The sequence below is a fragment of the Ascidia mentula genome, chromosome 8 (genome assembly GCF_947561715.1).
Source record: "Ascidia mentula chromosome 8, kaAscMent1.1, whole genome shotgun sequence".
NCBI classification, from domain to species: domain Eukaryota; kingdom Metazoa; phylum Chordata; class Ascidiacea; order Phlebobranchia; family Ascidiidae; genus Ascidia; species Ascidia mentula.
The window spans coordinates 7,804,913-7,819,627 of NC_138573.1; the positions used below are offsets into that span (position 1 = coordinate 7,804,913).

The 14,715-nt window shown below is 39.7% G+C and overlaps 2 protein-coding genes across 2 annotated transcripts; both read left to right on the forward strand.

Moving 5' to 3' along the window:
* Nucleotides 1-587: 587 nt before the first annotated feature.
* LOC145911855 (deoxycytidylate deaminase-like) lies at nt 588-2,036 on the forward strand. Its single transcript, XM_082999297.1, has 5 exons — nt 588-683; nt 986-1,085; nt 1,150-1,285; nt 1,351-1,467; nt 1,867-2,036. Exons 1-5 carry the CDS (start codon nt 643-645, stop codon nt 2,034-2,036), a joined length of 564 nt encoding a protein of 187 aa, XP_082855423.1. The 5' UTR covers nt 588-642.
* Nucleotides 2,037-9,545: 7,509 nt separating this feature from the next.
* On the forward strand, nt 9,546-14,537 carry LOC145911753 (uncharacterized). Its single transcript, XM_082999181.1, has 7 exons — nt 9,546-9,686; nt 10,087-10,237; nt 10,940-11,151; nt 11,566-11,731; nt 12,587-12,718; nt 13,017-13,214; nt 13,984-14,537. The coding sequence occupies exons 1-7, from the start codon at nt 9,546-9,548 to the stop codon at nt 14,334-14,336; spliced, it is 1,353 nt and encodes a 450-aa protein (XP_082855307.1). The 3' UTR covers nt 14,337-14,537.
* Nucleotides 14,538-14,715: the final 178 nt, after the last annotated feature.

The window sequence follows — 14,715 nt, forward strand, 5'->3', positions numbered from 1 at the left end:
AGCATGTCATGTATCAAAATGACAACTTTTGTACTTCATTTAACTTTTGTGCCTAATAATAAATATTTACCAAAACTCGAACCCTGCATTACAGCATAAAAGAAATAATCTACAAAAATGTAACTACTGTGCTTCTCCTTTTTTTCAGCTCCTAAAACTGCATGCATTTTTTTCTGAGCTTTGCTTAACAAAATTTTTAACGTTGGTCGTAACGGAAAATTATTGTAGCCTACATGTCAACAGTAAGCATTTCTCTTTCTAGTCAAACAATTTACACGCATGATTTCACCACAAATAAATCCATAAACTGCGGAATTCGCTACACAACATACAACAATACAAAACAAAACGAAACATGTGGGAAAAAGTCACGCTGTTGTGTGCGATCAACCGAATCGGAGCGTATTGGTTAAAGGTCAGCAATGGCGCGAAAATCGAGTCATTTCATTGAACCATTGGAACGAAGTTTTACTAGTCCTCATCGGGCACATTGTTGGCAATCAGTTTTCCAGAAGAGACTGATTTGTTTCATCGATAACTTGAATAACTTACAACGAATCTTAAACTAATATCCTATCATTTCCTAAAAGTTTTTAGGTATTTTATTTTTATCATAGTCCGTTGTTTTTACCTGGTTGAAATATGTCCGAAAAGTGCGACGAGTGCAACGGATCACCCTGCAGGTTAGTAGATTAAAAAAACAAAACCGTGATGAAAATAATGAAAGCATCTGGAACATTTATATAAGGTTTTTTTTGTGTCCTTTTTGTCAAAAAATGTTTAATAGGCACGCAGGCAAAAGCAACACTAAACTGAGCTTTAAATAAGTAGTTATTGAGATCATACTGTCAGCTTTACTGTTTGGGAAAGTGACCTGTTTTTTCTCACAATTTTTTTTAGTAGAATCTGTAATCCAATGAGGCTATTTCTCCGATTTATTTATAACTTAGTCACATGTAAACACTTTTATCATGAAAATTTTCAGAAATTTAAATGTTAAACGGGATGATTATTTGGAATGGAAAGACTATTTTATGGCAGTTGCCTTTCTCTCAGCGCAAAGAAGTAAGGATCCAAGCACACAGGTAAAAGTTGACTTTTTTCAAGCAGTATTGTCCATGAATATAAATCTTAATACTTAAATTCAAGGTAGGTGCCTGCATTGTGAATGACGAGAACAAGATTGTCGGAATTGGATATAATGGAATGCCGAATGGCTGTAATGATGATGAACTTCCATGGAAACGTGATGCTGATGACTGGTTGGACACAAAGTATCCATATGGTTACTATTTATACATTTGTGAATAAGTAATTTCAAATTTTGCACTAATAACTTTTCATTTACAGTTTGTCATGCTGAAATGAATGCAATAATGAACAAAAATTCTGCAAGTGTTAAAGGCTGCTCAATTTATGTTGCGCTGTTTCCTTGTAACGAATGTGCAAAAATAATTGTGCAAGCAGGTAAACAGTTTTTTTGAATTTATAAAACTTATGGAATAGTTTGCAAAGACATATAACTGTGATGATTTAGCAATGTTACCAATTGGATAGATGATCATAATGTCCTTTACGTAATTGTGATACTATTTGCCAAAATGAAAGTCACAGTGTTTATGTGTAAAAAAAAGCAAATCACCAAAAAAGCAAAAAATGGTTTTTGATTCCAAAGCAAGAGTCTCCTGCCCAATGGTTGAATTTTATAAGCTGTTGTCTTCCATAAAACTCATGATCCATGGAAATTCTATAGCTTTTGCTGAAATCGCATTTAATAGTGTACCATATTTCCAATGCAGTACTCAACTTGTAGAAGAAATTTTTTTCATTTGATACAAAAGTTTTTGACCAAGCATTTGGATGCAGGTATCAAGCACGTTATTTATTTTTCGGACAAGCATAAAGAAAAGCAATCCATGATGGCGTCGCGAAGAATGTTGGACCTTGCTGGAATTCCATACACACAGCACAAACCAAAGAAAAGTGTGATTGAAATCAATTTTGAACTTATCAACAACCGCTGTGTGGACAGATAATGTTCTATTAGTGATTTGTGATATGCTATGGCTATGATCAGGCATTGTTTTCCTCTTATGTTTAAACGTGGTTTATTATGCGTGTATATGTTCGATGTGCATTTGTATCAATACATCCACAATCAACACTTGATGTGTTGTGCGTAACCCTGCGCTGGAGTTGGCCGAGAAATAATTTGCATTTACAGGAAAAATGCAACAAACCTCTACTTCTACCAACGACCAGGGTTTGAACCTCCTATAATGAACAAAATTAAGGTCTTTGGTCATATCTGTGGCTTCGTCGGGAGAAAAACTGAAAACGATTCGGCGTGAGTACCAGGTAGGCCTGAGCTATCACCCTGACGCGGTTGATGTGCAGAGAAACTGTAAAAAAAAAACAGTTTCTCTGCAGAAGTAGCACGGATGATGGCATAAGTTCTTGCCGAAATGATTTTCCGTATGAAACATGAAAATGTAGACAATAGTATGGGCCAGTCCTAACCCTAAAAAAGTTAAGCAAACCCACTGAATAAATCGCCACAAGTGATTTACTTACAGCCTATTTTGATACAGTTGGAGTGCATCTACTGAACTAGGGTTACCCTAAGGAATTTCTTCGTCATGTCCGGGATTGCGTCAAGGTTGAAAATGATAGTTGAAAATACATATGTGCTAATTGTCCGCATATGTGCTAACCGAATAATGTATTTACACCCTAAAATTGCAAATAACTTATCATAAAAAAAGATTGATGTATTTTGGTGCGCGTAACATTTTGACTTAATTTTTTCAAAGTGTTTAAAAAGTTGCCGACACCTGCTTTAATAAAAAGTTTATGTTAATTTAGCCAGTTTTAAGTAGCCTATTACAATCTCGCATGGGACCAAAATGAGTTCTGTGTCATGTTGACGAAAAAATTGGTAGCCTCAAACGAAAAGTCGAGAGCCATGCAGTGCACAGGATGATTATGTAGACTACGTGATTATCTTTCCTTCCAATAAATGTGTCAAGTTTCTTGTGCAGCATTTCACAGCGTAATTGTGTTTCATTTTTTGATTTTGTTTTAATTTTTATAACTTCCTTGGGCATTTTTATTTCATGAAGTCGCATTACAGATATTTGCTTTAAAGTTGCACGATCTTTTGATTTGCTTTTAACATGAATCACCCATGTATTATATAAGGTATAAAAAAGGATCCTGGAAAAAAACCTGGCTTTGTTGGTACCAAATCTGGTGAAATATTTTTTACCGGGTGTCAGCTGATTTAACAGATAACTGGGAAGAATCGAGACACAATTTACAATCGACGTTTCGTGCATTTTCGAGAATGTGACCATTTCTATGGACCATGTTTTTAATTTGTAGAATTACACGGGGACTCGGGTTTTTGCTTGCCCGCCTGGTGGCAGTGTTTGATCAATAACTAATGTCGTGAGAATCTTACGACACCGGTCAAGGTGTTCGACCCATATACCTATAAAGAAATATCTGACCGGGATTCGTGACCAGAGTAACCGGGGTCTAAACTCAGGTGTTTCAAAAAAAGGATAGGACCAACAGCTGGGAAAATGAGGTCAGTCAAGATGCCCTTACGCCCATTGTAGAAAACTTTATCTGGATCCGTGAAGGATGAACAGGATTTGGTCAAAAGCAAAAAAATATATACTAATTCAGAACAAATTCCATCGTTGGTGCAAAGGTTCGAACACAGGTTATGGTTATCCTGGCATGCGGTCATACTGATCGCAAAATCACGTGTCAGAATAGTGTAGGATTAAATTTAGGTGGGGGAAAACATATTTCCGCATCACATCATGTGGGGTTCGTGAGCCAGACAGTCCTGTTTCAATGTAATTCAGGTTGTTTTTAGATTGACATGCAAAGATAGATTTTCCCAGAGCAAAAATGTATTGAAACTTAAAGTAACAAAAGAAAACATCGCAACGGTCCTCATTTGGCAAGAAGTGTAACAAAACTATTATTCTTACAGCCAACACTCTATAATAAGTTACAACAAGCTGACGTCAACAAAATATTTTTTAGCCTCTTTTAAAAACTTTGCACGAAAAACTACAGCAATAAATCATCACGTCGCAACTTCTTCTGGCATATGGTTTCACACGACCTCAGATTCATTAAAAATTCTTGTCTCATTTCTATACGTACGTGACCACGCAAGCAAACTTTCAAGTAATTGCGATACTTGTCCTATCGCGAATCCCATTATGGATTTTCATTTACTTTTCACCTCGGCCCGTTTCGGGCGGCAGTTCGATAAATCTTTCCCGCCGCAGCTCGACAAATTGTCGATGCGCGACCCGCCCGCTGCACTCGTCAGCAGCTTGACGCGCGAGCATCGTTTATTCCGCGATTGTTTTAATTGCGCTTATCTCCAATTCCCAGTTTAATGGCTGCAAGGAGGCTAAATCGTAGACTGCCATAATCCAATCACGCGAAACTCCCCCGGGACCGTTTTATTCCCGCGCGCCACAATGACAAGCGGCCTGAGCGAACTCGTTTGTCTAATGGTTCTTTAGCGAGAAAGCGCTTGTGTGATGATGCCTCGTTTTTGCCAACGGAAAGCACGCGACGAAAATTATTCAAGACCAATACACGAAAAGCCGCTTTGTCATCAACGATTGCTCTTGATCGCGTAGCGCGCTTATTGCCGATCCACTTAGCGCCCTGCAACTATGCACCGGTGCCAAGTTTTAATGCAACCACAGGGGGCCGCAATTGGTTTAGTATCAACATAGCGAAATATGGATTTGTGATAAAAGTTCTTGTAGTGTTAACGCCGTAACGCGTTACCAGGGTAACTATGTACGCACTTGTGGTGCGCGGCCTACGTCCTAATGCATTTATTCCATAGTCGATGTTTACTTGGCCCTTGCGAACACAGCCGACAGAACCAATTAAAGTAATTGCTTCGGGATCGACAATAATAAATGTGCAATGTCAGTCAAGGCCAGGCCCCTCGCTCCCAGCAGACTTGCCGCGCGCGCTAAGCTCCTTATGTCGCATTTGCGGCGCATTAGGCTGCGGAAAATTTTCTGCTAGGAAAGTCTGCGCTGAGCTTTCTTCCGAGCACGCTATGAAAAGCGAGAAATAGAAATGATGAAATGATGCGTTTTTTTATTTTTTAAAGTTTATTGGCTGATGCAAACACAATTCAAAAGAAAAAAATTCCTCTTAACCGCGTATATTTGATCACAAATTTGATCCCAGTACTTAAGGCGGCATCATATTTCAACAGTTAAATTGTACAGAATCGACTTGCATTTAAATAAACAAATAATAATAAATACGAGATATTATTCGATTTGTTTTTGGTAAGCGGTCCACGTAGCACTATGGCATCTTCCAACACACACACCGACGACGTGTGTTGATCCTTTATTAGCAATTCATTCGTAAAACGAAAGAAAATATTCTAAATAAAATGTTTACATCTTTTATTGCTATTGTTTTACCAGCAGGCGCCGCATATGGTTTTCCTAAACCAATCAAAGACCAAAGCGTTCACATTTGTTTTTCTGCAAAAATACTTATGTTTGATAAAAAATCGAATTTCGTGAAAAACACTAAAAAATAATTTAACCTTAAATCAAGGAGTTAATTGGCACTTAATTAAATCTAAGCGTTGTCGCAATATTAGCTGAATAATTTTACTGATTAGTGAATCAGTGGCTCATGTCACCCATTGAAGAGGTTTATACTAAGGCAAACCTGTGTTTTTGAACTTTCAAATCAAGCACTCGTGTACGAGGTAACCTTACAACAAACAAACAAATCGTATAATCCCAGTAATTTCCACCTGCATTTTTTCGATCTCTAAACATTGGTTGCCGGTTTAAGCCGTTATGTAGACTTGGAAAGTCTTATTGCTGGTCGTAATTCTTCCGGAATAAAGAACCAACGTTTCCTCGTCCGGTTCGTGATCAGCGACCCGAAAAGTCGCGTGCGACGACTTCATCAGTTTGTTCTGGTGGCTCCATCCGCACTTCGTCTGACGGTTGCAACGAATTGATGGTGGGACAAATTTTCCACTTCAACGCCTGCAACAACACACCCGGTTAAATTCCATCTACGCAATGTCTTTCATCAATACATTTCCATTGTTTTTATCGTAATTTTGGTGCCTGCCATGTGTTCGTAGATTTTAAATTTCACGGGCAATAAAGGATTTTTTAAATACAATACAACTTGGTTTATTTGAAAATGTCACACTTCACACTTTAGATATAGAAATAGACTTCACTCGATGCTTTTCAGATAATATCATAAGATATACTATTTGGACGCCGTGGTTTAATGTGTTTATTAAATTTATTAATTTCAAAATTTATTAAAACTGCTCAAATGCACACCGAACGTTTGTAAGAAACGTAAAATCACCACTAACATCGCCAGCAGCAATGGAACTGCCAGCCTGAAATTTCGATAAAGGTCAAATATTTTGTAAAATTAAAGCACAAGTTTATGGTTTAAATCATTGTACAAGCAGAAAACGACTAGACGTGATTATTGGCAGATTATTGAAAAAAAAAATTAGGCAACGAATTGGACATTTGCGAAAAACTTGAAGATATACAACTTATATTTTTGGTAGGGCCATGGCCCTTTTGGTCCTCCTTGTCTACATCACTGGCAACACACACATGCAAAAAAATCGCTTTCAATGTGTCCTCGTTTTTTGCCAACTCAGCAAAACAGCGGTTTGAAGGCAATACTTCTCACAGAAAAAACAAAGCATTTTTTGCCGTAAAGATTTTAACCGAGCCCGGCATTTAGCGTCATTGCTGTTTACAGTGGTCCCTCGACACCGTTCGAAGAGCGCCCACATTTACCATTTACCGATCATCTGCCAAGTGGATGCCGCTTTGAAGCGCTTACGACAGATTGAGAAACATTTAACGGCATTTGGTGAACGTTAACAAATCCACGGTGATCTAACGGCGGGCGGTCTTGGTACATTTTGGCGCCCTTTGAAAGACTCCATGCAGCCCTGAATGTTGCGCGCCTCCAACTTGTTAAACACAACCCTCGACACATTGTTTGACGTAAGTTTTCGAATATGTAAATGATTGCACTTTCATAGGAATTTACGAAATAGTTTTAATGGTATTTTTGCTGCATTAAGCATCTTAATGATAGATAAAGGCTGTAAGTAAAGTTATACTTGATGATTTTTAATGATCTGAGACAGTGCAACTGATGAAATGTGACAGGCGAAAGCAGTAACACTATCTGCACCGTTTGCAAAATGACACTAAACTTGTTTTAGCAACTGAAGGAAAAGGTTTTCGAAATTTAAACGTTTGGTAGAAGGTCAGGTCACGTAACACTGCTAAATATGGTAAGTTTTCGATAAAACGAAGTAAATTAAACATGACCAGAAACCAATTACAAATTCCCTGTCACCTGAGACTTGTTTTTGACTGGCATGATCAACAATGCAAATTTGGGGGCGTGTTCAAATTCGTCGCGAACCCGGGTTACTTACATCACCACACAAACATCACGTAACCCGTCCCATGCGACAAACTTAATTTTCTTTTTGCGTGGGAAACCATCGGTTGCCGTGAAGTAAAGTTTCGCAAAACGAACTGAAATAACCCGGGTGTACTGTCAGGACGACAATAGCCACGGCAAGGAGTCAACGGCGTCTCTAAACCCCTCTTCCTCTCGACCATTCACAATGCCCAGCCTTGCGTTTCGTCGTGATTGGATCAAGCGGCGAGCGTCGACGTGTGAACCAGTGCGAGTGACCGCTCGCGATGGGCAGTCGCCGTTTCCTTTCCACTGTAATTTGCATGCCTGGTCGCGCAATGTGGACGGAAATGGAACGACGACGAACCGGCTCGAACACGTCAAACACAGTTTTTTTGGCATGTCAAAAATTATGAAATATTTTCTTTTTAACCATTTCCCGCAGGGTTTTTATACAAACTTTTTTATTATATGATATATGCTGCTAGTTTATGCACAAAACTATTCATGTCGTACGCAAAGTTTGCAAAAGACAAAACGAAGACTATTTTTTTCATAAACGAAGTTACTATTTTATAAACCACCGACACAATAACAGTCCGCCGCAAAAAAAAGTTACAAACAACACGACTTTTTTCTGTAAAAAAATGCTTCTGTCCTTTTCCCAACTGATTGTCAAGCGTGCAAAGGAAGAGAGACTTGCAGTAAACAAAATGGCTACCGTCGGCACTCACCCCATCAACTCAAGCTCCCGCATTTGCAAAGTGCTTAAGCCCAAAACAAATCAAGTCGCGTGGCCGGGCACTGGCCAAAAACGGGTGCGTTAAAAGCTGGAGTACTTGTAGTGGGTCGGTGCGAACACTACGTCGATTGTAAATGGGTTACACCCACGGCGTTGACGCCACCGGTCGTTCGAAATGTTGTTAAATCCGAATAGAGAGAGTCTATTAGTTGCCTGCGCGCGCAGCACCTGTCGGTTCAATTGCTTCTAGGGGAGGCCACTGGACAGCGGGCGTTCGGTTCGATGTTTCTTAATGCCACGACATGGGAAATTTTTCTGAATTCCACTATTTTGGTTCTATTGCCGTCATTTGTTCACATGTTCGGACCATGTCCGCAACAACTACGTTGGCAACTAATTTTGATATGAAGGAAAATAATATTTCCCAATTGAATGAAATAATCTCACAGGCAACAAAATATGTTATTAAGGCTTTAGAGCCAAACGTTTAACATGTTCTTGTTGTTTTTCAATCGTTGTTCATTAGTTATTTTTCCTACAGAGTGGTTCTGTGCGACGCACAAATAAACGTTGCGTTTCAAGTTTTCCACCACTACACAAGCACACCCATTTTTTCTTCAATATTTTTACCCGTTTTGTCGTCGTTTTGGAAAAGCTTGTCCGGTGCCATCTGGTTGAATATCAGCCTTTCTCGATGCGGTGGGTCTGGAAGTGACACCGTAAGGCAACCAGAGCAAGTTTAACAAAAGAGCAGAGTTCTCCTTAGCGCTCTTGAGGCAGTTTTAATCCAATTTATCAGTAGCGCGTGGCAGCAGCGAAGAACGTGAATCTCCAGATTTGGGGAAGAGTCGACCCCGCCGCTGGGCCGGAGAGAGGCGGCGAAAAAGGGGAAAAGCCAATTGACTTTATATCGGGCGCGATAACAACATTGCAGTGACAGTGTAGCAATTGCAGCTGATTTTGGCGACATAATGCAGTTTCGATTAGAAATTGGATTTTGGCGATTATGTTGTTATATTCGCAACTTTGTGGCTGCCGTACTTGACTGAACTTGCTCAAGTTCGAGGCTTTATTCCATTTACATGGATTTAATAACGCAATAACGAGAGCCCGGAGCGCGCGCTGATTATATCAAAGCGAAGGCGCGCTGGTTAATTTTGGCCAAATCTAAAGTTATTGCCGTGAATTGTAACTTGCTTTCTTTTCCAGCAGCAAGAGGGAAATCGAATTATTTTCAATTTTCTTTCATGCAACTGACGTCTTTCTGTTTTTTTGACTGCCCAAAGCCGCAATGGACTATTCCTCGTACTTGGGTGTTGGCTCTAATTACGACACCACGGCTTGCATGGTTGCAGCGGCGGCCAATAACGACAGTCAAGGTTACGCGACAAATCCGTACTCACCCGACTTTAACCCATGCGCCCACGCGCAGGTAATAACCTAAAATATGTTAATTTTATGGTAACAGTTTTTGTATTTTATTTTTATTGTTTTTTTTGCTTTGATCGAGAGCGTGTTCTTTGCTTTTGCCTAAAATCTAATGTCGCGGCAAATTTTAACTTCAGAACTTCGTAAAATCTCCGCTTTCTTTGTGTAACAGTGAAAAGGCAAAATTCGCGTTTTTTCAGATTCAAGAGGGTTGCAGAATTTTATTTTACTTGGGTTTGTGTTTAAAATGACTGAAAAGTATTTCGTCAAAAGTAATTCGTCACTTATCTTTTTCTTTACCTAAGTTCTTGGGAGCATCGGCTTTGAAATATTGTCAAAGTAAAAAGAAATAGCAATAAACGAGCAAAAATATTAAAGATGTGTATTTTTATTATCATTCCAAGCAATCATCGCAAGGAAACTTCACATCCCCATATGCCTCGACAGTCCCCATCCGAAACACCACGTTTGGCGTTTCCACCTGCCAGCCCTCGATGTCGTCATCCACTGCGTACAGTTTAAATGGGCTTCGGGACACGTCGCCATATTCGTCGGGTAAGTACTGTCCCACTAAGCTTAAGCATATATTGCACCGCATTGCTGTTACCTTATAGTCAATAGAGGGAGTATGGAGATTGCGTACATTCGATAGTGTGTATTAAGCTTCGATATGACGCAAATCCAAGCAAAACAAATAAAAATTCTTAGTAGCCGTGTATGAAACAGTATCAACTTACTTTATTCTCTATTTAAGAATATTTGTCCCATTTAGCAAACGCTTAGAATTGTTGCCTTAAATGTTGTTTGTTTAAGCAAATACTTGTGCCAAAAACAGTTCTAACATTTTGTTTTCGTTTTTTTTCGCTCGAAAACGCACGTATGCCCAAGTAGCATCTGTCTTGGTGCTTTGTTGTTTACAATGATTGACGCTGCTTGCTGGGTCAGTTGTCATCTGTCGGCCGCTCATACTATGTCCGTTCATACGTCGAAACGGATCAAGCAAATGATGATAAATATGGTTGGGTCCACGCTCACATCGCGGCCACCACGTGCTGTGGTAACGACGTTAAAGCACACATTATGCGCTTTTAAAACCGCTCACGAATTCAACCTCTAAAATTTTTTAAACATATTTTATACATAAAACATTCCTACATGACCTGTTTGAGTTGTACCATTTTACCGCAAAAAATTCGTCACTGAGGCAAGGACAGGCTTAAAAGAATTTCACAAATTTCACGTCTCGCTTTTGTTCAGTTCCCTGCAAGTTTTTCACCGAGACAAGTCACCAGCACCACCCAGGTTATGGGGGTCTGCACGAACGTCGCAAACAACGTCGAATTCGAACAACGTTCACCAGTTCCCAGCTGAAGGAGCTCGAAAAGGTGTTCGCCGAAACTCACTACCCCGACATTTACACACGCGAAGAGCTGGCTTTGAAAATCGACCTCACAGAAGCCCGAGTCCAGGTAATTTCCTTTTCCACCAGAATTTTTAACGATCGTTTATTTTATTGTTTTTCTATGTCTTCATGCGGTCTGTGGCCACCTGACCAGTGACTTAAAGGCGATAACGTATAAAATATATAATCACAGCAAAAGATGTATGCGCTGTATGTATTTCCTCAAAATGAAACGAAGATATATTTTTAGGCGAAAAAACAAATTATTAACCCCCCCATTTCACTGCATGCAAAAAAACGCCATGGTTTATTTTTTTGAATCACTTAATTGCGTTTAAAAAAAATATTTTTTGATCAAACAAACTGTCCAGTCGCCATTTTGTTCAAGCGGGCAAGCTTTTTGCGGTAATCAAACGTATTTTGTGAAGGGATTTCTTGCCAGAAATGTGCGTTGCAAACATTGCCATATGTTGCACTGTAGGTGTGGTTCCAAAACCGAAGAGCGAAATGGCGAAAAACGGAAAGAGCAAAACAGCAACCACAATCTCTCCAGCAATCTCCTGATAGTTCTCCCGCAAGCCCTGGAAGTTTGTCTGCGATCAACAGCACAGACTCGATCAACAATTCAAGCCCCATCGAAGAAATAGGTGCTTTGACTACTTTTCTTGGTAATTTACGTAAATTTTGTTTTGGGTTTTTCTTTGCGTTTTCTTGCTAAAAATGTTGGATTTATGATATTTTATTTTCGAATATTTTCTTTGGGGAAAGAAGAAGTTCATATTTTAGGTCGCGTGAATTAAGCAACACGATGAGCAACCTTACAAGACGCATAAATCGCCATATGTGGTTTTGATCTTGGATCATTGTGTTATAGATGTTTCTGCGTTATTCACGTTTAAAGCAAAAATGCGAAATATATAACACCTTTTGCAACTTTTCGGTTGGGAATTTTCGGGCAAGTAAACTAGCAACGCTTAACTGTGACTCACGGTACTTTCTAGAAGCTCGCGTTTTATCGATTAAATACAGCAGCTGTAGAAAGTGGTAGGGAGCGGCACAGCTCGACATTCACTGGCTTGGCGCTTTCACGCTCGACTCCGCGTCAATTTCCATAAGCGGTTAGAGCGATTTTGCAAATCTGGGCCGCCGGGAATAATAATTTCGGTCACATTTAACTGTCAAATATTCCCATTTACGCTTAGCTGTCCGCTCTTTCCAATAAATTCAACGCTTTGCATTTTTATGGAAATAAGGTCGACAGGATTCTGTCGCGGTTGTTACTTTTTGAAAGCGTCGCTTGTGATTTTTATGTGGGGAAAAAATAATTGCGTCAACACATATATATTTCCTTGCTTAGTTTTAAACTAATCAATCTTGCTTGTATTGTGTGACTGAAAACTACATATTTCCACATAGTATATCATTGTTTTCATTTGGTTAATTTAGATCCGTGTCTCAATCTTTTTGGCTGATCAGCAGCTAATATCTCCATTTGATTTTAGGTGTTGGAATCAGTGCAAGTGCCACTATTCCTTCTCTGCTTAACCATTCAAACTCTGCAAACACAAAAGTGGAAGCCATGTCGCTGAAAAATTCTCTGCTAGGTGGCGCTGCAGAACTGGTCAATATGGTTGGTACGTTGCTAAGGTGGCGAAGTTTTCGCAGTTTTTGTAACAATATTGTGCCAAATTTTGTTCAACTGTAATAAGATTACTCAAAAAAAATTAAGTTGACGTTTGGTTACGAGTCGTTATTAAAAAACCCAAATTTTTCTACAACTTAAAGCAGAGTTTGGTCATTTTCAAAATACTAAAACACAGAAACAAAAACAATGGTTGGTTGAACAAATGCCGTCATGCATTATTTTCTCGTACAGCTGTTCCGATCCGCTCCTGTGACAATGTAGTTTCATAGCTTTATTTCCTTCACCAGGAAACAAGCATTTGAGTGCCATAGGTGACGAAGCAATCAAGGTTAGCTCGAGTTTAAACGTCGAGGCAGGAGGAACGCAACCAACGGCTGGTTCGGACATTTCGCCGGCCAACGCATTTCGCACAAAGCAACCAACGATTAGCAACCAAATTCAAAACATGCCTGTGCAGTACAACTCGGCCCAACACTCGCTACAAAGTGAGCAATGTTTTTTGTTCATTTGATTCTGTATTTTATGTTATGCGGAAATCATACTTTTTTATAAACCCGGCTTTGCAAACTAATGGTGGACTAACCGTCAAATAAAGGGGGTAACTTTAATGGGTGCCACTAAATATGCCTAAAAACAATGCCAAGGTTTTTAAAAAACCTAATAATAAAATAATTTATGAAGCTTATTCTGCCTATTAGGTACGATATCAAATAGGACAAACTTTTCGTTCGATTGCATGTTAATAAAACATTTTCATTCGGAACAAACCAGCATCCAACAAAAGCGCAATACTTTATCATTCCCTATAGCAAAGACCGCTACTATTTTTTCTTCTACAACAAAACGAAAATGAAACTTCCGGTATCCAGCAGTAGAATTATGTCATTATTATTAAAAGCCTCCTCATCGTCCATACCTGATGATGTGAATAGGAAGACTGGTGATGGCCTGAGGGGAAAAATGATACACTATCGAAAAAAAATTGAAGCGTTGTGAAATCTGTTTTTATCTATAAGATCAGTCCCAGAAATCAATATTAAGTAAGAGGGAAAAGACATACATTTATTAATGTGATATCTATACATTTCAAACGTACAAATATTCTTCAAAAAAACGTGATCTACTTCAGAACATTTCTCATATGAATACAGAAAATGCGAACGGCAAAAATAAAAAAAATCATCGCGTTGTCGTCGCGCTGCGTGCGAATTGATTCGATTTGTCGCCCCCCTTAATCGATCGTTTATCTTGCAGGTCACGGGCGCTCTCCCCATGCGGCCTCGTCTTCAGTGTCCTGGCTTCTTTCAGGCAACAATAAGGTTGCAAGTCCGCTTAACAACACTCCATTCGCCGACGTGCTTTCGGTTCTAACTCGCAACACTCCCGGATGTTCAACAGTTGCTGCAGCCGTGTTGATGACGCCGACCTCGGGGGCGACACCAGTGACCACATCGTGTTTCGGCAGCAGCTCGGGGGGTCACGGGCACTCGCCACAACGCAGCGTCGGCCTGTTTCCCAAGTCGTTCGGCCCGACAGCAGCACAGAAAGTGAAAGCTATCGGCAACAACATGTTTCATGATCACGGCACGTTGCCATCAAGCAACTAGAAACCGACACAAGCTGTTTATTTTCTGTGTTGTGCTTGAGCAATCCCACTCTTTTTCACGTCGGCTGTGTTTCTTTCTTTTCTAAATGCGACCCCATTCCACTCTCTACCGAGCTTGGTGGTATTTGTGTCATTTTTAGGTGTTACGTCATTCTTGTGGTCACTTAAACCCGATGTTCTTCACTCCAGTAAACATTTTCCCTTTCCTACCACTTACTTGTGTGTTTATGTTTTGCACTGTGTTGCAAGCTTCGCCGTTTGTGCCGCTTGCCGTGAGTTACAGCTTTCAAAGGACGCATTTACTTGGTGAGACCTGGACATATTGCAATAAACACGCAACCGGCTGTGTGACTGTTTGTTATTTTGTCGAGTTTACAACA

What these genes read in the sequence shown, in the direction of transcription:
- LOC145911855 (XM_082999297.1), top strand. Translation starts at nt 643, where the DNA reads ATGTCCGAAAAGTGCGACGAGTGCAACGGATCACCCTGCAG. An exon ending in TGCAACGGATCACCCTGCAG is followed by an intron (nt 684 to 985) that starts GTTAGTAGATTA and finishes GAAAATTTTCAG; the next exon opens with AAATTTAAATGTTAAACGGG. An exon ending in AAAAATAATTGTGCAAGCAG is followed by an intron (nt 1,468 to 1,866) that starts GTAAACAGTTTT and finishes ATTTGGATGCAG; the next exon opens with GTATCAAGCACGTTATTTAT.
- LOC145911753 (XM_082999181.1), top strand. Translation starts at nt 9,546, where the DNA reads ATGGACTATTCCTCGTACTTGGGTGTTGGCTCTAATTACGACACCACG. An exon ending in ACCCATGCGCCCACGCGCAG is followed by an intron (nt 9,687 to 10,086) that starts GTAATAACCTAA and finishes TATCATTCCAAG; the next exon opens with CAATCATCGCAAGGAAACTT. An exon ending in GGCCCAACACTCGCTACAAA is followed by an intron (nt 13,215 to 13,983) that starts GTGAGCAATGTT and finishes TTTATCTTGCAG; the next exon opens with GTCACGGGCGCTCTCCCCAT.